This window comes from Sminthopsis crassicaudata, chromosome 5, assembly GCF_048593235.1.
Source record: "Sminthopsis crassicaudata isolate SCR6 chromosome 5, ASM4859323v1, whole genome shotgun sequence".
Classification (NCBI taxonomy): domain Eukaryota; kingdom Metazoa; phylum Chordata; class Mammalia; order Dasyuromorphia; family Dasyuridae; genus Sminthopsis; species Sminthopsis crassicaudata.
Window position 1 is genome coordinate 82,608,058 of NC_133621.1, and position 25,458 is coordinate 82,633,515.

Genomic DNA, 25,458 nt, shown 5'->3' on the forward strand with positions numbered 1-25,458 from the left:
GAGGAGTTTGACTGCTCCCCCTGCCCACGCCCACGCCCACGCCCCCAAGCCTTCCAAAGCCCAGCCCAGCCGGGCTTCAGGCTCTGAAGAGGTTTGGGTGCTAGGCGTGTTAAGATACTGGCTTGGCTTAAGCTGCGGAATCTCCCCCTCCCCACCTTCCCAGTCCCCAGCCCACCCACCATCCCGCCCTTCCATACGTCCGGCGTTCTGTTTGTGCGGGAAGGGGGGGGGGGGGGAGGGAGGGGGAGGTTGGACACTTATTTATGTTTTTGGTTCGGGCTTTCTCTGTGGAGTTTCAGAAGACGGGGGAGGGTTGCAAGGAGAGGAATGGGGAAATCAGAGAGGAAGATGGGGAGAGAGCGTGGCTGCTGCGTTTGGGGTAGTGGGTTGGTCCGCTCCTGGGAGTGACATTTCTGAAAGCAGTTGTGGGTCCCGAGGAAGGAAAAGGTTGGAGGCGGAGAGGCAAGAAGGAGGGGACTGGAAGAGATGGGAGTGGGTGTCTTGGACGGTAAACACTGGCAGCAATGGAGGAGAGGGCTGCAAGCTTGAAAGCTAGCTGAGAAAGGGCTTTGTAGACCACATATGCTTGGCGGACCCATTCTGGGCTCCTCGACTTGGCTCAGTGTTAGCGCCGCTCTCTCTCGCTGTCTTCTCGCTTTCTGTCTCTCGCTCGCTGTCTTTCTTTTTCTCGCGCTCTCTCTCTCGCTTGCTCTCTTATTCTCTCTCGCTTGCTCTCCTATTCTCTCTGTCTCGCTTGCTCGTTTTTGCTCTCTCTCCCTCTCTCTCTTTGCACTCTTCTACGCTCCCACTGCCTTTCTTTGCTCCTGCACCCCCACCCTTCTCCTGCGCGCTCTCTCGATCTCCTCCATCCACCACCCGTGGTTTACAAGCCTAACAATCCTCCTTCGAACAGCGCATCCAGGCAAGAAAATCTGGGAGTCTTTTCTCATTGAACCCGCGTTTCCATTAACTCAGCCCCAGTACTAGCTAATCCGCTGTACTGAAGGCAAAAGGAGGCTAATTAATGACCAGCTTTTCCAGTCAAGACCAGCGATAATTGCTTTGGTGGCCTTTATGATTACAAGATAAAAATGGACCCGGCCTGACATAAGAGGCACTGTGTACACTGCAAGACAGGAGGAAATTAAGAGTTGGCTAGCTGAATACGGAGCAGAAAATTACTAATAGAAGAGAGATAATGAATAGGCCGGCTAGGCATTCATGGGGAAAAATCCATTTTGTTACCACGCGAAATTAGGTGGTGGAAAGGAGTTTGTTAATTGTTCTCATCTTGTAGCAACCAGGACTGAGGCAGGGGCGTGCTTTTCAATTCATTTCCCTGGTAATTGTGAAAGGGGAATGCTGGCCAAATGAGTCTTGCTGCAATTTGCGTGCCTGGTCTTTTCATTTTCATGTTGCGTTTTTAATTGTTGCTAATATACCTTATAATGAAGCTAATGAGGGGAGATTATGGTACAACTTTTAGCACATGGAGACAAGTGAAATTCACCAGAAGGATTCTCTCATATTTCTGCATTTCCCACTACTAGCTCCCCATCTCCTAGAAAGAGAAAGAGAGAAAGAGAGAAAGAAAGAAAGAAAGAAAGAAAGAAAGAAAGAAAGAAAGAAAGAAAGAAAGAAAGAAAGAAAGAAAGAAAGAAAGAAAGAAAGAAAGAAAGAAAGAAAGAAAGAAAGAAAGAAAGAAAGAAAGAAAGAAAGAAAAAACTGAAGAAGTTGGGAACCTTTCTGTTACTTTTTTATATATACCATGGAAGATTGGAGTTCAAGACTGACATCCCCCTCCCCCCTTTTCTTTTAATTCCTTCTTTGCAAAAGTGCAGAATGGAAAGACATGTGCAGTATCTGAGTAGATCCATGGAAGACACATGAATTTGTGTTTATTAACTAAAAGGAGCAATGACTTGAAAGTGTTTTCTTTCAGATTCAATTTTGAAACTAAATGAAAAACACTTTCCAGGAAGGAAGATCATGGAGTCATAGGGATTTCCCATGTTAACTATATTATTAATAATAATAATAAAGAACAATTAGTAATATCAGCTACACATAATTGTGTACAGAATGTTATTTTACTTCTCTTACTAATTTTAGCCATAGGATTATATTGGAATAGTCTAGATATTTGTTGTGCATGAGATGGACAAACTGCCCCAAATTGCTTGTAACTGTTTATAAGAAGTGAGCAGCTAGCTACTTTATTTTACTTGGAAAACAAATCAACTGCCAAACACTTAAAGAATTTTTAGTTTGAAAAATAATACTTCCATTAAAAATTACACATTTTATTTTCCTCTCTCAAATATCTAACTCTGTAACAAATACTTGGAAACTTTTCATTTTTCAGTTTGAAGTTATACCTCCCCCCCCCCCACATTGCATTTTACTGGTAGCTCTGCATTGTATCTGAATTTAACTTTCCTTTGAATTTTAAACTTTTTTTTTTCTCATCTGCTTTTAAGAAGTCATGATTTACCAAGTATTGATAAACTTTTTCCTTCTCTTTTTTTTTTCTGCAGAAAAGCAAATTAAAGCTTTTGCCTCATGGAGTAGAGCAAGAAGACTCTACTAAATTCATCATTCTCACCCTGATCTCGATTGCTTGCATCATTGGGGTCCTCCTAGCTTCAGGGGTCCTCTATTGCCTCCGCCATAGTTCTCATCACAAGCTGAAGGAGAAGCTTTCAGCACTAGGAGCTGATTCAGGCTCTGATGCCACTGCTGCTTACCAGGTAAAAAAAAAAAAAAAAAAAAAAGATTTTTTTTCTTATACATTCTAACTTTATCAGTCACTTAAACAGATTATTTGAGTGGTTTAAGTCCCTTGCTCACTCTCAGCAATTGTTTCTGTATTTGTAGTTTAGTTTCTTTGATGATGATAATATGAAATTTCTCATTAGTATTCATGTAAATATATTATAACTACAGCTTTACTGCTCTATATTAATCTTATGCTTGTTCTTGGGTATTCTCCTGTTAGCTGTGAAAGCTAGTTGCTAATTAGAAATGTGAAAAAAATACAATCCATGAATTATGTATTATCTATAATCTTTCTTAGTTTGGCCACTATTAATGAAAAGTGTTAGAGATGCATGATAAATTGGTCATGTAGATATTTGAAGATGTCTCTTAAATCATCAACTTCCTCTGGGTCTTCTATGAAAAGATCTTTTGACCCGATCTGTTGCCACCTTCTGCCATTATTCGAATAAAGTGAAATATAATGCTGATAGATGGGAGGTAAACCAAGAATTCTCCATGAGAACAATGGTAGCAGCTGTGTGAGAGTAATACAGAAATATTACAGGCAAATCTGTGAAATAAATCAGTAACCAATGGGAATATGAAAAAGACAGATTTAGAACAATTGAGTATTAAACAAAAACCCCACTATGTTTTTTGGAGGCTTTGACATACAAATTTCATGATTAATAATGATCTTTATTGAAAATGTGTGTTCAACTCTGTAACTCTAGGAATACAAACATGAAGCTTTTGCTCAAAATAGTTGCAACTCAGGACATTTGTTTTATTTTTATATAAAACATAATTAGGATATTTACCCATTTGGAAAAGTAATTTGCTCTATCAGCATTTTTAAAAGTTTCACTGAAATGCATATACATGTATATTTTTCCCTCCATCATATTTTAGGCTTTGTTTTATTAGGCGACTTTAGGAGCAAGAGTCCTTTTAAATAGTTTCCAATTATGAACTCATTAATTATCACTCCATCATCATAATCAAACTGGGTATCAAGTGGTAAAGATTACTATGAAAAATATAATCAAGGTGCTACTTTCCTTCTTCAGAAAGGACCCTCCCCTTCCCACTTCCAGCAACTCCTCCTTAGATGGAATACTCATATTGCTCTAAAATGTATTTCTTACAAATGAGTCTATAGCCCTATAGGCCAATCCAAATCCGTGCATGTCACATGGGAGCTGATATGTCATTTTCAACACAAAGATGTATTTGTGCATGTGTGTTTATTCATGCAAGTATTTGAGTGTATGGCATTTTTCTCAATGTATCCACAGTTCAAATTTCCTTTTTGTTTTAAAATTTTTATCCTTGCTATTGCTTTTATAAAACTAGAGATCCTTCTAAAATAGTTACAGGCATAATCATTGAATTTTTTCTATAAAGGAGTCAAGATTGTAAATGTAGGAAATGCCATTTCAATTGACTCTCAGCTTTAGTTCAAAGCAAAAAAAAAATCACTTTAGAAAAAAAAAAGCCTTACAAATGTCATATAAAGAGATAGGATTCATTAAGAAATTTCATTGAGAAAGATCATCAATATATGAAACCAAATCTTCCAGGGCTCAAATAATGTCAATACATAAATAAAATATCATACCAATTTTGTTCTATATGGGAGACAGAGATCATACTGATGTATAGTTTTTAAGAGGCATAGCATCCTTTGATATATTTTGAAATGCAAATATAAAAAATTGATGAAATGGAAAGATTGAACATGCATGCAGAAATGCCTAATTTAAAAAATGCAGGTTAAAAATGCATATTTAAAGCTGAGTTTGTGATAATTAACAGAAAAAAAATCTTCCAAGTGACAGCTCTAATTAATAGTATCTGTAATTAAAATCGTGCCCTTCCAGCAGGAAAATTGTTTGAATTTCTTGGAGTGACCTTTTTGCCATTCCTCCTGGGGGCATGGTGGTTAAGTTGATGTTGATTTTATAATGAGCTCTGGTTTGTTTAATAAGAATCTGTAATCCAGACAATAAATGAAATGTGTGCTTTACCTCATTCCAGATTGATAAACACCTCCCCCCATCCCTTATCCCCACATAACTTCCCTTTATAAGATTTAAAAATCTATAGAGTCTCAGATATTTTAGAATGGCATCATTTAAGGCCTTCCTGCTCATATTCTTAGTGTTGGTTAGAACAAAAATCTCTGTCACAGAACAACTTGAATTAAAATTGGATGTTTATTTAAATGAATATTACATGTAAAATATTAGTGCTGTTATTGTTTGTTTTTTTAACCCTCTAGGGCAAAGAATAGTCTTCCCTCTGCTTTTATAAAAGATAAAAAAGTTTCATTGTTTATTACTTTTTAAGAACCAACTGAGCAAAATGCTAAAGCCCCTTTTATTAAAAAAAAAAAAACAATTTGTGGGAGATAGGTAGACAATGTTTATTTTTAAATCAAAAGTGTTATATACTGATTAAAATATGTATATCTGATCTGACTCTCATAGATAGAGCCAGTCAATCCATGTTGCTTCTAAAGCTTTTCAAAGATGTAATTTTAAAAAAATCAAATTTTCCCTTTTCCATAAGCTTTTAAGAAGAGCTCCCTATCTTAATTTTAACGCTTTTTTTTTTTTACTTCATTTTAAAATTTAGCTAACACAATAAGAAAAATGTGGTAATGGTCAGGCACAAGCAGAACCCTCCCCTGGCTTATAATCAAAATTGAAGTTTGAATCTCTGCTCCATTTTGTTGACTGACGGGGAAGTAGTGTTAATTTTCTTAATGGTTAAAGGAAAAGAAAAATTAAAGATTAAAGTAGTTTTAAAATGACATCTTGGGTTCTAAACCTGGCAGGAGTAATATGCAAATGTCATTACCAGAGATGTTACCTTTTAAAGATATAGATATTCTCTACTGTGTCTTATGCAGGATGATAAAATTAAAAAAGGAATTAGTCATCTATAGAAAAGTTGTGACCCTTTGGGGTTCAAGTTCCATTCTCTCTTCTTTATCTTTCCTGCCCCTCAAGGGGAGTTCAGTTCCATTCCTGGTGCATGTGAATCAGAAAGAAGAAGGAACCTTGTTACCGCCAAAATCGCACAAGTATTATTGTCCTCACAAGACTCTTTGTGGTGGGAGCTGGGAGGCAACTTAGTCTGTTGACATTGTATCTGCTCTACATCTGTATCAGGAGTTACAATGCAAATCTGACTAGGCAACTCCCATTGATGCCATTCACAGTCCGTGTAATATCCATGCAATACACGTAATTCCTAGTATGGGGCTTTCAGGCATAGTGACACTTAGGCAACATTTCCCAACCATAGCTGAAGAGTAGCAATTTCTTAAACATAATTGTTTCAGAGCAATGTGTGATAAGGTTGTGCTCTTGTTTTCAAATTAGGCAGTCTACTGATTCCCTAAAATGCTATTGGGTGTAAAGGTAGCTGTTCCTTCTTTTTAAACAAGCTATTTAGCTTCAGTTAAATAGACAGAGCCACAATTTATAAAATATTTTTTGGTTATTTCTTTGTTTCATTTTCCCTTTTAAAAATCAGATTCTTTTTGACAGAGCTTTATCCTTTTGACACTTAACAAGACACCCAGTCCTGTCAGATAGCCTGTCAAAGCTTAATTTGATGAAATTTGAAATAGCTGGATGTATTAACCTTCAGAAAATCTGGGACTTTTATGAATATGACTATTTCTTAGCTGCAGGAATGCAGAAGAGCTTTACTACTTCTCCCTAGTGTTTTCAAAAAAGTCCATTTTTTCTTCTAAAGAAGAACAAATACTTGTACTTGTGATTACATTTATACCTCATCTGTGCATGTAAGATATTTTTGTTCATTTACTTCTGCTAAAATATTTTCTTCAAATTATCTTAATGTGTGACTATATCTGCATTGTACATACATAGATTTATAAGATATGACTAACAGAAAGGCACAAAGTGGTCCCATATTTTGTATATGTAGTGTGAATTTCACATTTTTATCCTGTTTTATTCTATTTTGATGTGTGGTGATTAGCAAAAACTGCCAAAAATAGAGCAGTTGGTTATTAAAGAGATTTGCTTTCTTTTTCTCCACTGTTTTTTAATGTTACTCCCTTTACTCTGATGCTTTGATCATCTTTGAACAGCAATTTAGTATTCTACTAGTCCACTCTTCCATCCATGACATTAGGGCAGAAACTCCTGAGGAATTTTCAGCCAGTCCTCTTTTGATGGTTTATTTCACAATACCGAGCAGATTTTTCTGGTGTACTTTGAGGCCTTTGGAACCTAACCCACAGAAAAGCAGGCATTCAGGCTTTGGGGACCGCCTGTAAACAGAGCCTCTAAGTGCACATCTTGGTTGTCACTGCTCCCATTAGCAAGTGATTATTAATGTAATGACAGTGTGCATGGTGATTGCTGCTATTTAGGGATGCTCCATTGGCTCAGGCTGATGTATTTGTGATTCCAAATGCACCCTGACTTCTAACCTCTGCATAAGGGAATGCTGGGCTGTACAAAGAGATGTCATGTCACAGGTTCACTTTGTATCCTGGGCTTTGAATTAAAAGAACCTTCCTTTTTTCCAAGTGATTTTAATCTTCTGGCATTTCACTAGTAATCAGGAAAAGGTGTGACATGTAGAGTTGGGATGCCCTTGATTGAATTAGAAAACAAAAGTTAATTTCTATAGACTTACTATCAGTTCTCTATGAATGCCTATTCCATTTCAGTAGTACTTTTATCTTAGGATGGCTTTTCTTCCTTCCTTTGAAAAATCTTGAAAAACTCTTCAAATAGTTTTGAGATCCAATGAGAATAAAACATATTTATCCTGAAAATGAAGAAAATATGTCAAAATAATTTTAATGAACCATTTCTTTTCAACTACTTGAAATAATGCATTTTTACATAAGTAGCAGGTGAGCAAAAATTTTTTAGTCATACCACTCATTTGATACTTACCACATATTGAATTACAGTGTTAAATTTCCATATATGCATGAATTATTATTTCCCCAAATAGATTGGTAGCAATCTGAGGCCAGAACCCATACTTTGCATCTTTGTATTCCCCACAGCCCTTACCACTGTGCCTTCACATAGTCGATATTCAGTAAATACTTATTGATTGATTGCTCGATACATAATTACAAACTGAAAAAAGTATGATAGGCAGATTCTTACTTTTGATGGAGAAATGACACAAGAGTACAGTATGCTTTCCCTCCCTGTGTACTGAGGAGAAACTTTTATATATTCATGTATGTTCATTTGATTTAAAATCAAATTTAGAATCATCAATATTTGGGGGAGAAGGAAGAGCGTTGTTTGCAGATTTATGAACAAGCTCAATTGACTCTTCCAAATACCTTTTCATTCATGAATCTAGTTTTTCTTAATGACACCCATTTGTCACATATTTTCCTCATCAGTCTTCAGTACTCAAGTATGCAGTTCCCAAATACGTGGACTGCATGAACATTCTACAATTTTGCCCATTTAACATGTTTCAGTAAGGAATAGTTTTTCCATGATGCCTAAATTCTTTCACTGGAGAACTCTATAGTCTTGAAAGATTTCCAAACAAGTATTAAAAAACAAAAGTTACAGAACATGTTGCCTCTCTAATGTCAGTTCACAGTTCAAGTTCACAGAATGTCAGTGGCTTAATTTAAAATAACAGATTACTCAGCAAGGCATTTGGAGACTCCCAAGGGATTGCAGTACCAATACATAAAAGTTTGAGAGACCCAAATTCAAAAGGAGTTGCTCCCCCTCCAGTATTTCTGGTGTCAATGGGGCCATTTTTTATTATTACTTAAATTAAAATTTTGGTAGAGAGAATAACAGTTTGTAAAAATGACCTGAATGAAAATAATTTCTGAGGAGAAAGTGATTGTTATTTATATGGCACTGCTTGAGTGGTGTTAATATGAAACATTTTCCTGGTTAGCTTGCCTCTGGAGAGGAGTTGCCCTATTGTCCATGATCTTCATCTTTCATCTTAAGAATATTTCATTACTTTCTGTTGAACACATACATGATTGTTTGCTAGGCACTGTGGAGGAAATCTAAGCAGGACAGAAGCAGAAGCCTGCTTTGGTGCCTGCCATCAAATAAGCCAATACATGTAAAGCAATAGAAGTCAGTATAACTTAATAAGTAATTGGCTCCTATTTTATATGGTCTAGATTGTAAGTTCCATAAGATGTAAGTTCTTTTACATGTAATGATTGGAGAAATTAGTGAAGACTTCAAGAAAAAAAATTTGACTTGAGATGGATCTTAGATGACAGATCAGATTTTAATTTTAATACAGCATGTCCATGCAGTAGAGATAGCACCAGGCCTGAAAGTCAGAAAGATTCATCTGCCTAAATTCAAATCTGACCTGAGACAGCTGTGTGACCCTAGACAAGTCACTTAATTCTGTTTTCCTCATTTTTTTCATCTGTAAAATGAGCTGGAGAAGGAAATGGCAAACTACTCCAGTATCTGAGAGTCAGCCACTAGTGAAACAATTCAGCAACCTGACATATCATAGAAGGGCTTCAAAGCAAAGAAGAGGAATTTAGATTTGATATGTTAGGTTATAGGTACCTAACTGGACATGTTTTAGAGGGAACTTCTGTATGATAAGTTATCTAGAACTAGATGTCCTTTTTCCAATTTCTTGTTCCACTATATCAAGCATCCATGATTTCTTTCATTAGTATGGATCCATCATTAATCATTCTCCTCTGAAGCGTATCATAACCCTTCCACCACAGAGCCAGAAGTCTTAGAGTGGCTGAAAAATTCATGACTTTGTGGCCAACCTGATGATAAGCCTTTCCACGTTCTGGCCTAGACTGATCCTTGGATGGCAAGTATTATCACAGAACCAAAATAATTGTCATCTTCCTTACAACTTTGAAATTTGGGGATTCGATGAGAAGCTAAAATTGAGTTCTTTAGTGATACCTGCTTAAGTGGATCCAATTAGTATACGCCTTCTTCACAAAGAAAAACAAAAAGTGGCCAATCTGTGTTCTGGTTCTCTCTGGTCTTCTTTCTAGCTAATAGTCATCATATGTTTTTGTTTCCATGTAGTTTTATATTTGATCTCTATTATAATGTGCCACTCCAATCTCTCTCTCAGCTAATTATTTCTCTTTCACTCATATAAGTATACATGTACGGTGCATATATGTGTCTATAGATATAAGGATGTACATATACACATATACATCTATATACACATAGATATATAAAGTCTATATATACACATGTGTCTGTGTTTACCAAGTATAATATTACCTCATTCTGAAGAATTCCCTGGAAAGTCAGGGCAGTTTTGGAGCTGATCTTTAGAGCTGATTCTATAAGATGTTCTATGCTTGGTATGGGGAAGCAAAGTACTATTCAACAAAGCATTTATCCTATGACAGTTTGTATTTAGATAGATTCTGGATCATTAGGCTAAACTATAGAGAAGAAGGGTTTAAAGAAATTCCAGAATTTGGGAGGGGAAAAGATGAGAAAAGGGATAAGATCAAATGAAATGGAACAGAAGAGGGATGTTTGAGAGAAGGAAGATAAAAATGAGATAACACCAAAAAATATACTTCAGTAAGTATAATGAAGCCATAAAATCTGTCACTACTCCTAGAAACCTAGACCTACTCAACTTTTTCTTTCTTTTCATTCTCATAAAACATTATGCAACTTGAGGGTTAGGGAGTGAAATTTATCCCCCCAGAGGAATCATAAGCCCTAAGAGTAATCTCTTGTGTTCCATGTGAAGAATCACTACAGTGCTTAAGGAGAGCATTCTTTAGCTATAGAAAGAATATGCATGTACTGGTGAAGAGGCAGAGAAAAGGAGGTCTCTGACAAATGTATATGTGTCTATGTGTGTATATGTATGTATGCATGCATGCATGCATAATACTTGCCATAGTAGTCGAAACAAGTGTTCTACCTCCAGCCCCACTCCTACTCATGGAAACTCTTATGCATAATCTCAGTGGATCATATTCCAGTGGATGGAGTGCAGAGAAAAATAGATAAGAATTGTCCATCCTGTAACTTACAATCGACTTATCCATCTACTTAAATAACTTTTTGAAAAATGCATTATGCTCCTTTGGGCTCTCTGGCTACATTATAACACAGTAAATGTTATATGTAATGTAATTATCAGGGGTGAAATACATGGAGCAGCAGCCTGTCAGAAAATACTAATGCCTGACTTTTAACATAATGTATACACCAGACATAAAAGAAAGTAAGAAATTATAAAAGGTGCTAGAATGAAGGATAATGGCTTGATCCTCAAAGGAACATTGAAGTTGGATATTAAAAAGAGAAAAAGCCTCAGTAAAGCCAATTACACACTCAAACCAGAAAGGGTCAGAGTGACAAAAGTGGTTTCCAAATGCCAGCCAGGAGACACTTTTTTTAAAAAAAAAGCCAGAGAATGGACTCGCTGAATGTCCTCCGAGCTGGATGTCCATCCTGATCTCACAATGAAACACTACATTGAGTGTTTCCCACAAAACCATGATTGTTTTAGAGTTCTCTGTTACTCTCATCTCTCCAGTACCTAACATATTCTTTCTTCTCCTTGGCTTATGGAAAGAATGAGCTCTAAAATGTCTCTTGTATTCTCATATTCTTTTATGGGATCAGGTAGCTATGACTAATGGAGTCAAGAGTACCCTCAGAGAGTGGCCACTGCAAATATTTGATAACCTATCCTTGGTACTTGGTTTGTGTTTGAGACATATGGAGCCTGGAGCCTCAAACAGCTCTGGGAGCTATGGAGTGCTATACTGTGGAACTAACCTAGAAAGTCATTCTCTAGTAGTCTTGTTTCCTGGTGCCTCACAAAAGTGCTAAAAGAATAATTTTCTGAAACATCCATAACTATTGTCTTAGCTCTATTTTCAAAACCTAAAATAATATGGTCTATTTTCCCTTTTCCTGAATGTTTCAATATTTAAAAGTAGGATTCACTTCAAGGATATTAATGAATTAATCTGCAAATATTTATTAAATACTCATTCATAGACATTAATGCTAGAAAAGAACATATCATGCAGTCCATACCCCTATATTATAAATGAAGAAACTGAGACCCATAGAATATAAGAAAGACAAGGAATAAGAGGCAAAGCTGAGATTTGAAAACTGCTCCTCTAACTTAACCTCCTTTCCACTGTTCCATGTTGCTTCCCATTTACTAAATTTAAGATGCCATGCTTAAGTTCTGAGGATCCAGAGAAGAATAAAACATAGTCTTTGCCTCTAAGGAGCTTACACTCTAGGCAGAAAGACAAGATACACATAATCAGATAATTAAAAAGGTGAGGCAATATTTACTGTCTACCAAATGAACAATTCATATGGTAAATTTATATAGAGTGAGAGTTCAAAGGGAAAATATTACTAGATTATTGTGGGTTAAGCTGATCAAGATTCACAGAGGAAGTAGGACTGGATCAAGGCCTTGAGTGATGATGGTATTCACAGAAAGAGGAGGAAAAGTAAATTTTTAAGTGGTGAGCTGAAGCAGCCAAGTACCAGACAAAATCTCTCTTGCTGGGAGGATTTGCTTAGACCAGTGATCCTCAAACTGTTGTTCTGAGTATCTTTGTACTAGTAGATATTATTGAGGATCTATCCAAAGATGTTTTTATGTGGGTTACATTCACATTTATTTACCATATTGGAAATTTAAAAATTAATTTTTAATTTGTAGACCCTCTGAAAAGATCTCAGAGACCCCAGGATTCTGTGGACCACACTTTGAGAACCAGTGACTTAGACAAATGAGGGAAATTTGGGAAAGGTTAAAATCAAGTCATGGAGGGCCTTCAGTGCCTAATAAAAGTGAGATAGTTTTAGTGATATAAAGTAATTTGAAATTCAAACAGGGTTTTGTATCTTAGATGAGTACTGGGTATGTAGAAATATACATGTATGTATATACACATGAATTATACAGCAATCTATTTTTGCTTTGTTTGGTGGCATATGGATTTACCTGTGAGGTTAGCTAGTTTATTATATCTGTCCTTTTCACTAGTCAGCAATCCTGAGTTTTTGTTGCTGAAAATATTAAAATGTTCATTGGGATTTCTTTAATATTAAGGTGAGGATGTGGAAAAATACATTGGAGAACTATAGAGAATGAGGAAAAAGCAGATTCATTTTAGTCTAAAGAAAGGTCATTTGACCCATATTTAGTCTGGGCAAGATGTGTCTGTGTCAAAGCAATATTGTTAAGGAAGAAGAGATCCTGTTAGACTAGGAAAGTAGCAATAGTGAGAGGCAACTCTTTAAAAATATTCTTGTTTAATGTTGTCATAGGCCATATATATATATATATATATATATATATATATATATATATATACAGGGTGTGTATATATATATATATACAGGGTGTGTATATATATATATATTTATGTGTGTGTGTGTATGAGAGAGAGAGAGAGAGAGAGAGAGAGAGAGAGAGAGAGAGAGAGAGAAGGATGGAGGGAGAGAAAGAGAGAGCAGTCAGTGGTCAGCAAATACAAGTCTTTGACTAAATAAATTTCATAATTTTATCATTGGGCCAAGCTTTTTAAAATGTGAATTACTATTATGTTTGGGAAAACCTCAGCATTGGCCCAAATATAAAATGGCATTCTGCAGTTTGATAACAATTACAAAATACAAATAAAAATACAAAAAATGTTGACAGGCAATGGATGCCAGAAACTGCATGTTTTTTGAATTAGTATCAATTTGTGTCTATAATTAGAATCTTCATCAAAAGTAGAGTCTGGATTGAACCTATAAGAAAGGAATCTCATTATTTTGTGTTTATTCTTTGTAGAAGGCAGCTGAATTCAGCAAATAATAGAATAATATTCCTAGATTTAGGCTTTCATATATTCCAAATGTAGGTTTACATGGAAAGACAAGAAGGTCTGGAGTGGGAGGAAATAGAATCCAGGTTATATCATAAATTAAGGTGGTTAATTGAATTGGGTGTTGTCTCATAGAAAGCTAAACTGCCTCACATGTTTCTGTCCTATTATGCTTCCTTTATCAGCTCTCTTCATCCAGCTCTAAGGAGAGAAAAAAAAACCAGTACTAATAATTTAACCCACTCCAGGGTCTAGAGATGTGAGAAAAGAACTAAAAAATTCTTGGGTTTAAAAATATATTTTGACCTTGAACATTTCACATTCAAACTCTTAATGTGAGAATATATTTTTATTCTTTTCATATTTTCTTATTCTGTGTAGTTTAATTATTCTACATGTGAATTTTCATCTTTCACCCACGAATTTCAAATATCTTGCAAATGCCAAAATACTAGAGTAGAAGTAATATACTGCAGATAATAAAAAAGTGGTTCTAACTTTTGGGGACAACTGTGTCATCAGGGGAAAAAAAGCTTTCTGAGGATGACAATGCTTTCCTCCCTACTTCCAAAACCTTTTCCATTTTTTACTCATCTATCTATAGAGAAATGACTTGCTTTTAATTTTGTTTTCTCCTGGGAAATACTAATATTAATAATGCCATTTTCTCATCTTATAATCAGCATATAGTTTTGTTCTCCAATGGCAGTGGTTTGGGATGGAACAACTGGTCCTTAGAAACTTTGTTTTCTGAAAATTGAGATGTTCATAGCAAGCATTTAAAAAGCAGATGTTGATTCATACAGGAAAAGCACAAACAAATATGTGGGTGTTATTCATGCTCCTGAATTGAGGAGAAAGAAGTCATATGAAAACATGTTTTTTTGGATATATGAAAGTAGAGATAATGTAGTGCATATAATAAAAATAGGTATTTACTTACTTTGGGGGACAATTGTGTCACTAGATAAAAGAATATTTTGATAATTATAGAGCAGACAGCACCTCCCTAACCTCCCAATGTAATAGTAATACTGGTTCATATGTGTGTATATGTATCTGTGTATATTGTGTGTGTGTGTGTGTGTGTGTGTGTGCGCGTGCGCATATCATGAAGCACTAAGGTACTAAGGGTCATGAACTTGTTATTGAATACCTACTAAGTATAAAGCACCACATCAGTAGATGAGGGAGATGCAAAAATGAATAAGACGTAGTCTCAGACTCCATGGAAATCTAGGAGGGAAAAATTCTTTGATGAATAATATACTAAAAGGAGCATGGAAATCAATTAGAGCTAGTAAAAAGTGTTAGCAGAGTTCATGGGGATGCTGAAAAGTTCTTTGTTAAGGCTCTTTTTTTTGCCATTGGACTGGTTCCTCTCCTTTATTTGATTATCCAAGAAATAGCCTAAGTTGTGCTCACCTTCCAGCTTCTCAAAGTGTACTAGGTCAGAGAGTCTCTCTCTCCTTTGCTCAGTGAAAGTAGATCTTACACACGTTTGAATATCCTTCAGTGCTTATTGAAGGATGAGCACATAGTGAGTCCACACTTAATTTTTGTTGAAAGAATTAATGCAGGAAGTAAGGGTAATATGTTCTGCATCACCAGTTAGGAATTTAGCATGTTCTACTTTTTCTAATTTATGCTTTTATGTTGCCATCTTATTTGACAATTAACTCTTCAGCTTGTTGCAGAAAAAGATGTTGTCTTGTATGATTTTTTTTATTTTTAGTTCTAACAGTGCTAAAATAATAATGAACAAAGTTTATATGAAGTTTATAACTTGCACTATTTATATATTTGTATGTTATATAAATATGATGTAGATATGTATATATCTATACATATTATCTCATTTAAACTTACAATAATCCTTTGAGGCAGTTGAGAAGACTGAGGGACAAAAATGTTCCATGGTTTGTTTATGGTCATATAGTTAGGAAGCATCAGGGTCAGGATTTGAATTCAATTCCTAGCCCTTCCATCTCTAGTATTCTTTCCGTCCTACCCTCTCGCTTGTCATGTAGAAAATACATAATTATTAAGAAGTCATTTAAACCAGCTCATTTTCTTGTTTCTGCTGCCCCAAATAGTGATTATTTCTCCTATTACTAAATGTAATTAATGCATAGATATTTTCTAATTTATCTTAGGATATTCCATCCACTTAATTAATTAGAGAGAAAATGAACTTTATCATAAACGCACAAAGAAGAATAAATAATGAAGAGTTCATCTACATGGGAGAAAAATTCTCTTTAACAGAAGAATTGTGTGTGTATAGTGTGTATGTGTATTCATGCTACCTCAAACTCCCATGTTTTAAGCCCATCCTTCACATATGCCAATATGATATTCCTCAAGGATAAATATGACCATATTATTTCCCCTATGCAACAAAATCCAGTGATTCCTTATGAGACTTGTAGGATAAAATATGTACTATTTTATTTATCTTTTAAAGCATTTCTAATGAAACATCCCTCTATATTTCCAACCTCTGTGTGTGTGTATATGTGTGTGTGTGTGTGTGTGTGTGTGTGTGTGTGTGTGTGTGTGTGTGTGTGTGTGTGTGTGTAAGTAAGTGTAACTCTATTTCCCATAGTGGACAGTATAGCCAAGCTAGTTGTCTCTCTAATTAGAACACAATGCACTCTATCTACCATCTCCTACTTTTGCACGGGGTATCTTCCATCTATTTCCTTTTCACCTCTCATAATTTCTTCCTTTATTGAAAGATCAAGGCTTTCCTCAATTGCTAGTGCTCTCCTTCCTTAATTTCCTTGTATTTATTTTCTTTATATTTCTCTTCTCTATATTTATGTAGGTACTTTTCGTCTTCTCTGATAAAATGAGAAGAGGTATTGTTTCACTCTTTCTATCTGTTTCTGCAGTGTCTGGAATAGTGTTTGGTGCATTGTGGTACTTAACAGATGTTTATTGATTTATTGATGGACAAATGGTGACAAGATCTTTCTTTCCATTTCCACTACCACTATCTCAGTTCAGTGTCTTATTACTTCATATATTACTTTTTAACTGTCTCCCAGTTGCTAAAGGCCACATAGCACACAATTCTAGTTGCTTCATTTTTCACCCATATTATACTAAAACTTATTTTGATCATATAATTTCCTTGTACAAAAGCTTCAATGAATTTTTAGTGTTAGCAAGACTGAATTCCAATTTATTTTGTGTGGCATCCAGGCCCTTTACAACCTAGACACCATTGTACTGTTTCAATCTAATCATCTAGCTTTTTTCTAAACAAAATCTTTGTTCTAGACAAATTAGTCTACTCACCATCCCCAAAAAATGTACCTTCTGTTTGTTCTACCTATTTACCTTTATTTTATAGGAAATTACAGTCCAGACTGATGAGACCAATCCAAGGACATAGACAAACCAGGTTTTGAAACCAGATCTTCTGATTCCAAATCCCCTTGTCCCCTCCAATGTGAGCCATGCTACCTTGATCTCTTTTCTTCCTCTGAATTACTGTGGCATTTTGTTTGCATCATTCTGATATACTTAGGTTGATGAATTTTATATCGTAGCTACTTATGTGTATATCTTACTTTTGTAGAATTTAAAAAATTTATTGAACACTTGATCCCCAGATGAATATAAACTTATAAACAGAGACTAGGTCATATTTGGTCTTCATAGCTCTAGAACCAAGTATAGTGCTATGTCTGCTTATTTCTGGTTTGAACTTGTGATTTCTCCATGTGTTTGACTTAGGAAGAGCAAAGTGACCTCTTCCAATACAGTTCACATTATTAGAGAGGCACTGAGAAGTTGAATGAGTTGACTCATATTCCACAGCTAGTATATGCCCCAAACCAGAATTACTAAGACTGCCCCTTGTTATTGTTTGAGTATTTCAATTGTGTCCCCTGTCTCGCTCCATTTGGGGTTTTCTTGGCAGAGATACTGGAGTGGTTAGACATTTACTTCTCCAGCTCATTTTACAGATAAAGAAACTGAGGCAAATAGTGTTGACTTGCCCAGAACCACACGGATAATAAATGTTCAAAGCCAGGCTGAACTCAGGAAGATAAGTCTTCCTGACTCTAGTCCCAGCACTCCATCCACATGCTATCTAACTGTCCCTTGTAGTAGGCATTCAATAAATGGTTGTTGAATTGGACAGCATTGAGTCAAGCCCTCTCCAGTTTTCAGTTGAGGAAACTTAGATCCATATCTGACTTGCCCAAGATTAACTAAATAATAGAAGCTTCAGACATATTATTCCTCTTGCTTTAAATGTCCTTCTCCTTCTTCATTGGTCTAAATTCAATATTTTATTCAATGCTTGGCAAAAATCTAACTTTCCATTAATCACCAAAGAGCAAAGCAGACTTTCTTTCTTTGAATTTAGTTCTAATTTGTTATACTCTGGATCTGTATAGTTTTTGTGCTGTAAACTATGTGAGGACAGGAGTACATAAAATTTTTCCCTGACACTGTCAGTCAACCATCACTAATTCATTGCCTATCATGTGCTAGGTGTATGGAGGAGAGTTATATACAAAGAAAAGAAAAACAGTCCCTTCCCTCAAAGAGGTACACTTTATTTTTATTTTTTTTAATTTATTTTTTTTATTTATAATATTATCCCTTGTATTCATTTTTCCAAATTATCCCCCCCTCCCTCCACTCCCTCCCCCCCATGACAGGTAATCCCATACATTTTACATGTGTTACAATATAACCTAGATACAATATATGTGTGTAAATACCATTTTCTTGTTGCACATTAAGTATTAGCTTCCGAAGGTATAAGTAACCTGGGTAGATAGACAGTAGTGCTAACAGTTTACATTCACTTCCCAGTGTTCCTTCTCTGGGTGTAGTTATTTCTGCCCATCATTGATCAACTGGAAGTGAGTTGGATCTTCTTTATGTTGAAGATATCCACTTCCATCAGAATACCAAAGAGGTACACTTTAAAGGGAAGAACATGATAATCATTATTGATGTATGAGGTTTATGCAGATTTGGAAGGAAATCTGAGAGGCAAAGCTACTAGTCACAAGGAATAGGGAAGAATGCCCTCCGATAAGAAGTGAGATTCGAGCAAAGTCTGGAAAAAAAAGAGGAAAGTTAAGAATGGGAGTGAAGAGCAGAGAACTGACAGCATGAAAGACAGTGTGCAAAGGTGTGGAGTTGGGAGATATAGTGTTGTGTTCAAGGAATATCACATAGACCAATGGGGTTTGACCATGGAATATATGGAGAGGAGTAAAATGTGAAGAAAAAGTATAAAACAGAAGATTGGAAGATAAGAAAGGGTCAGATTATGAGGAGTTTAAATGTCAAGCACAGGAATTATATTTGATTATGGAGACGATAGGGAACTACTGGAGCTGGGTTAGAGGGAAGGGAAGAAGAATGCTTCATGAGATTTGGCAACTAAGTGGAAGATGTCTTTGATCAAGGAGAGATTTAGGAATGTTACAAAATTGTTGTAATAGTCCCAGTGAGAGGTAATGAACACCTGATTTAGAATGGCATCCATGGGACCCTGGAAAAGGACATGCATATTAGAGATTTTGTAAAAGTGAATAAAACAAGGTTTGTAAATAGATTTGAAATGTGGGGTAAGTGAGAATATGGAATTAAGTATGACTCTAAAATCACAAGCCTGAAACCCCCCAGGGACTGGTATAATAGTGGTACTCTTGACGGTAATGGGGAAGTTGGTAACAGATTAAGTTTTGGAGAAAGATAATGAACTTTGTTTTAAACATGTTGAATTTGAGAAGCCTATGGGATAGCCAGTTAAAGATGTTTGAAAGCCACTTGGTGAAGCATTACTAGCTCCTAAGGACGACTAGTTCTAGCTACATAGATCTGAGAATCATCTGCATCAAGATGGTAATTAAGCCTAGGGGAGCAGATTGGGATCACCAAGTAACATGCCTCTCAAGTATGATGTGCTTAATAGATATTTGTTGAGTGATAGGACTCCATCATTTTGATTTCTTCTCAAACCATAGAAGAAAAAGTATAATTTTGATGTGAACCATCTAAATTCAGTTCAAGATTATGTAATTTGCTAATTCCTAAGGCCTTTTACCCACTACCTTTGATATATGGCATTTGTTGAAGGATCGAGAGTTCACAGTGTTTGCGGGGGATACCAGAGAATAGGAAAAGGGCAAGAATTGTTCATGGCAAAGTAACTGTCCACACTCTGTTCAATGACACACAGCCATGGGAAGGGTAGATGATCTCTTTCCTTATTGACTTGGCATCTTTTAAGTAGCCTGAACCGGAAACAGAAAAGGAGAGAAGCAAAGCCTGTGGGACTTTGAGAGTTTAACCTTATTCATGGGGTCAAGTTGAATCCATGGGCTTCCTAGCATCACTGACCCCTTGGGAATCTTAGAACTTAATTGTACATTAAGTCATCAGAGAATAAAGCTAGAGAAATACAGTGTGTATTCATTTTTGTATTGAACTCACAAAGGTCTCTGGCAGGGACATTTTACATTGTCAGCTGGCAGTCCTACAGATGCTGTGCATCTAATTAGAGATACTCACTTCCTCTCTCTCTCTTTTGTCTCTGTCTCTCTCTGAAGCCAAACTTTTTCCATTTCAATTGCTATCTGAGAGATTATTCTAGAAACCTAGGTAAAATATATTTTATGATGAAGAAAAAATGCATATTGTATCAAGAATGCCCTTGAGCTGACTAAGTCATTTTGACTATTATAAATACTCCAATTAACTTAAAAAGAGAATGTGAAGGAAGATGCTATCTGCATCCAGAAAAAAAGAACTGAAAAATAGAAGTTGGTATGGAACACATACGTATACACACACATGTATATAATGATATATATTGTATAATGATAGCAATTTCTAATTTGGGGGAAGAAGAAAAAAGGGGGAAAAAGAAAATTACATGATAACTTAAATCTGCATTTAAAAAGAATAGGAAGTTGTACAAAACAGATTTTCAGTTTTATATATAATCATGTTGTTTTTCAGTTCTACCATGTTATAGAAATTCTTATTTTATTTCTTAAGTTCAGAATAAAACAAAAATTTTAAAAAATATGTTGGAAGCTGTCAACTGCCAGTGGTTTTTTTTTAATTTGATCAACTGCTTCTCCCCCCATCTTTATTTAAAGCAAAGATGAGTAGAATGGTTTTTTTCTCTAACACAAGAAGTTAGAGCAAGAATATGAATAGGAATTCTTTCAATTTTTTAAAATTAAAGCTTTTTGTTTTCAAAATATATACATAGATAATTTTTAACATTTATTCATACAAAACCCTGTGTTCTAATGTTCTTCCCTCCCTTCTCCCCATCCCCTCCCCCAGTTGACAAGTGATCCAATATATGTTGAACATGTGCAGGAATTCTTTCTAACATTAAATTAGGTAGGCAAGTCAAGATGAAGATATTTATTAAGCATCTCCTCTTTGCCAGGCACTGTGCTAAGCACCGGGGCTACCAAAAACAAATAAATAAAAATAGTAAAAACTAGTTCCTACTCTCAAGGATCTTACAGTTTACTAGGAGAAACAACATGTAAACTACTAAATACAATCAAAATACAGATAAGATAAATTCAGCTTAAGAGGGATGGTACTAAGTGGAAGGAGGGATAGGAAAGAATTCTCACAGAAATTAGGGCTTTTACTGAGACTTGAAGAAAGCCATAGAAACCAGATGGCTGAAATGAGGAAGGAAAGAAATCCAGGCATGAGGAACAGCCAGTGATGTACAGAACTAGGAAAGGGAATATAAGATTCCTAAGATAACTCTAGAGTGTTTAATTTTTAAAAGTAGCAGAAGTAGATTATCTATGACAGTGACTGTTCATTCAAATGTGTCTGTGTCTGTGTGAAATCCTTGCATTGCAAATGTCCTTGGAGATAATCCAATATCTTCATTTTTACCCACAAGGAAAACTGAGGACCAGAGAGTTTAAGTCATTTGCCAAAAGTTAAATCCACAGTTGATGGCAAGTCTGGGGCAAAAGAACTTTGGGTTCAAAGTTCAGTTCTGTTTCTACTAAACTGTTCCCACAGTTGGAGCAGTGAATAAACTCAATTGTCTATTGACTAATTTTCCCCAGAATGTCCTATTATTTGTGTAGATGCTGATTCTTTATTCACAGAAACCTGAATACTGTGCTGACTCTGAGAGCAGGCATATAGGTGGTAAATACCTACTTAAGTTGAGGATTTAAGAAATAAAGTGACTAGAAAGCTGACATGATATATAGTGAACAAAGAGCTCGCCTCAGAGTCAGAAAGATCTGATTTCAAATTCTACCTTGTACATACCGGCTGTGTGATCCTGGATAAAATCAGTTATGGACTCCCTGTTCTAGGCAAATCTCTAAGCCTGAAAGTTGCCAATAAGATACAAGCACACTTTGATAGAAAGAATTTTGATAACAATAAAATCACAGATCTAGTCTCCATTTCTCTCATTTAACACATAATTTAGTACTAATGTTTTTATGACTTGCCATAAAAGCAATAAGTTTTAAGAGATTTTAAGGTAGCACTGTGGCCTGTAGTAGTCAGGGAAATCTGACCTTGGAGTATTGGGATAGCTAGAAGGAAGGAAGGGACTTCTTATGTCTAGACTATTCTGGATATAAAGAAATCATAGAATATAACTTTGACTTATCTAGGCTCATTTTTAAACATAGTTTTCCAGGATTGTTTTGAGGAAACATGAGATTGAAAAATTCCACCAGTGTTGTTATGTCAAAATTATTTGTGTTAAAGCTGTTTTGGTCCATTTACCAATTCTGTGAACATAAAATGATTCTGTCAAATAGTTCTAATGTGAAAGCATAGGTTTCTAGTTGTATAGAGGCTTGTTTATGCATCAAGAGTGTGGAGGAGGAGTCCTGAGTTGCCATTTCTGACCTAAGGTATATGATCAATACCAGCCCTGATGGCAGCTCTCTGAACCTGATCTTAGAAATAACTATAAAGAAACATTTGGATTTTACTCTGTGTGCATGTGTGTGAGATGTCCATCCGTTAAAATAAAAAAGTTATCAAAGCGTCACATTATTCCTCACTGTAAAGCTTATTAGACTGTGAAATAGTATCCCAGGAGAAGTGATGGAGGACACATTGCTTGAGTCATTAAAAATTATATGGGGCAGAGCACTTACAACTCTATTGTAGGAATGAAGTCCTTCTCTGGTTTAGTTTAGGAATAAGGTCACCTAAGAAATCTACTCTGTTTTGGCTTCTGTGGGAATTTCTGTTCTTCTGTCACTTATATGTTAATTTTTAAAACAGGAATTTTGTCGTGTATTTTTGGTCTTATGTATTAAGTATGGAGTGGGGGCTAGCAGAAAAAAAATCAGACTTAGAAATTGGACTCGGTGTAAACTGTTAGCATTTTTTTGCTTTTCTCCCCAGGTTATTTTTACCTTCCAAATCCAATTCTTCCTTTGCAACAACAACAACAAAATTCAGTTCTGCACATATATATTGTACCTAGGATATACTATAAGATATTTAATATGTATGGGAATGCCTGCCATCTAGGGGAGGGGGTGGAGGGAAGGAGGGGAAAAATTTGGAACAGAAGGGAGTACAAGGGATAATGTAAAAAATTACCTATGCATATGTACTGTCAAAAATGTTATAATTATAAAATTAATAATAAAAAACCCACTAAAAAAAAGAAATTGGACTCGGAGGGACATAGATTATCTGTGTCTGATTCCTGCTTACTATAAATGTGAGCAATTCTCTTGGAAGCTCAGGGTCCTTGTTTTTCTTGTTTATAAAATATCTGTTGTATCAACATCATAGGGTTGTTGTGAAAATCTAATGAGATTTTATATATATATGTATTATATATACACATATATACATTTATACATATATATACACATACATATATATCACTGAAAATTTTAAAACATCTATAAATGTTGGCTATGATAATTTCACAAAGCATACTTTGATTTAGAAGTCTTCTTGACTATATGTATAATATATACAACCACATTGGGGCGGCTAGGTGGAGGAGTGAATACAATAGTGACCCTGGACTCCAGAATATTCATCATCTTAAGTTCAAACCTGGCCTCCAATACTTACTAGCTGTCTGACCCCAGACAAGTCACTTAACCCTAAGTTTGCCTCAGTTCTCCTATGTATAAAATGATCTGGACAAGGAAATGGCAAACATCTCTTATTAATGGCTTTGCCAAGAAAACCTCAAGTGGGGTCACAAAGAGTTGGATGTGACTAAAAAGGAAAGAACAACATACATGTTTGTATTTCTAGGCATTTATAAATGCAAATCTAGACCTTGTGGCCAAGTGAAAGGAATATCAAATCTGGAATAAATGAATCAACCTGAGAGCTAACAATGCCCCTCATTGGCCATGTCACTTAAATTTTCTCGGGTTTGGTGTCCTCATCTATAGATTGGGGATGATAATACTTTTTCTATCCACCTCACAGGGTCGTTGTAACAAATGTTTTCTACACATTTTAAAAAGTGAGTTATTGTCATTCTTTTCCCCAGAGCAATTTTAATCAGATATCTTTTTCATAGATAGGAGACTCACTTTTGTCTTTCAAAAGATCCAGTTTTCTTTGATATGGGAATTCCCTCAACTAAAACACATAGTAACCCTCATCATGGACTAGACTGAGCCAATCAATCATTCACATTATTCATTAAGCACCTATGTGTGTCAGGCTCACCACTATGTACTGAGGATTCAAATACCTTTATAAAAGTCAGCAGTCCCTTTCTTTGAAGAGATTGCATTTGAATGAATCTAGGTGAGTGGAAAACAAAATGAAAAGAAATTTTTATCAATTATAGTAATCCCCCAAATTTATCTCCCATGCCCAATATTCTGGTAATGAACCTCTCTGCTCTTAGCTAGGCTAGTCTTCAGATGGCAGCCCATCTTTGTGGTTATTTACAACTTGTTAGAAATTCTGCTATATTTTTCATAAGCTTCATGAGTTCTGGATTACCTCTATGACATGATGAGACTTCAGAGGAGGACTTTATTGGAAGATGAATGGAATATTGATATAAAATCAAACTAGTAATACAAATCATTAGATAATTTTTCTATGTTAATTGCTAGTATTATATTATAACAACTATATTATATTATAAAAATATTATAAAATATATTATAATTATGCAATTAGCATGTAATTAGTTTCCTCTAAGCCATATTTAATTTTATTTTGCACTGAAAATATATGAGATTATAACTATTATAAGTTAGAAAAGAAATATGTGAAGGAAATAATTTTCCTTTAAATAATCTATAATGAAACCACCATATAAATTTTGTTAGGGTGCCAGTTTCAATAGTAAAAAGAAACTTGGCATTCAATAAATGATCAAGCCCCACTCAACAGAAGTTTGTCGCTTTCCGATACATCTCCTAATACTTTATCCAATAATGTAAGATAATTGGCCTTTATCCTTTCTCAGCATATCATAATGAACTCATTTTAGGGATTATTTTTCTATTTCGGTGCCCATTTATTCCTTAATTTGCCCTATTACTACTAATTACATCCTCCATAACACCCTAAAAATTCATCTCCATCCTTTGTATTTTTGCTTAGGCAATATGCTGCTTTGTTCTAATTGTTCCTTAAAGGTGCAAAGAGGTATTTTTTAGTCACTTTAGGTTTGATCTTTCTTTTGGCAAAATTTTAGAATGACAGGTCCTTTCTCTCAGAGTGATTCCCACTCTCTGTAATTTTCCCCCATCAGATGTAGAGTTGAGAAATGAAGCATTTGCATTTCCGTGTGA

General features: G+C 35.4%; 1 protein-coding gene across 6 annotated transcripts in view; it reads left to right on the forward strand.

The window, feature by feature from the left end:
• The window catches only part of PTPRN2 (protein tyrosine phosphatase receptor type N2), a 1,470,018-nt gene that overhangs the window by 1,295,148 nt on the left and 149,412 nt on the right, over nucleotides 1-25,458 (forward strand). For all 6 annotated transcript variants that reach the window (XM_074267305.1, XM_074267309.1, XM_074267307.1 and 3 more), the window contains one exon: nucleotides 2,538-2,750. In XM_074267305.1, coding sequence (XP_074123406.1) covers nucleotides 2,538-2,750 — 213 coding nt within the window. The remainder of the gene's footprint in view (nucleotides 1-2,537; nucleotides 2,751-25,458) is intronic.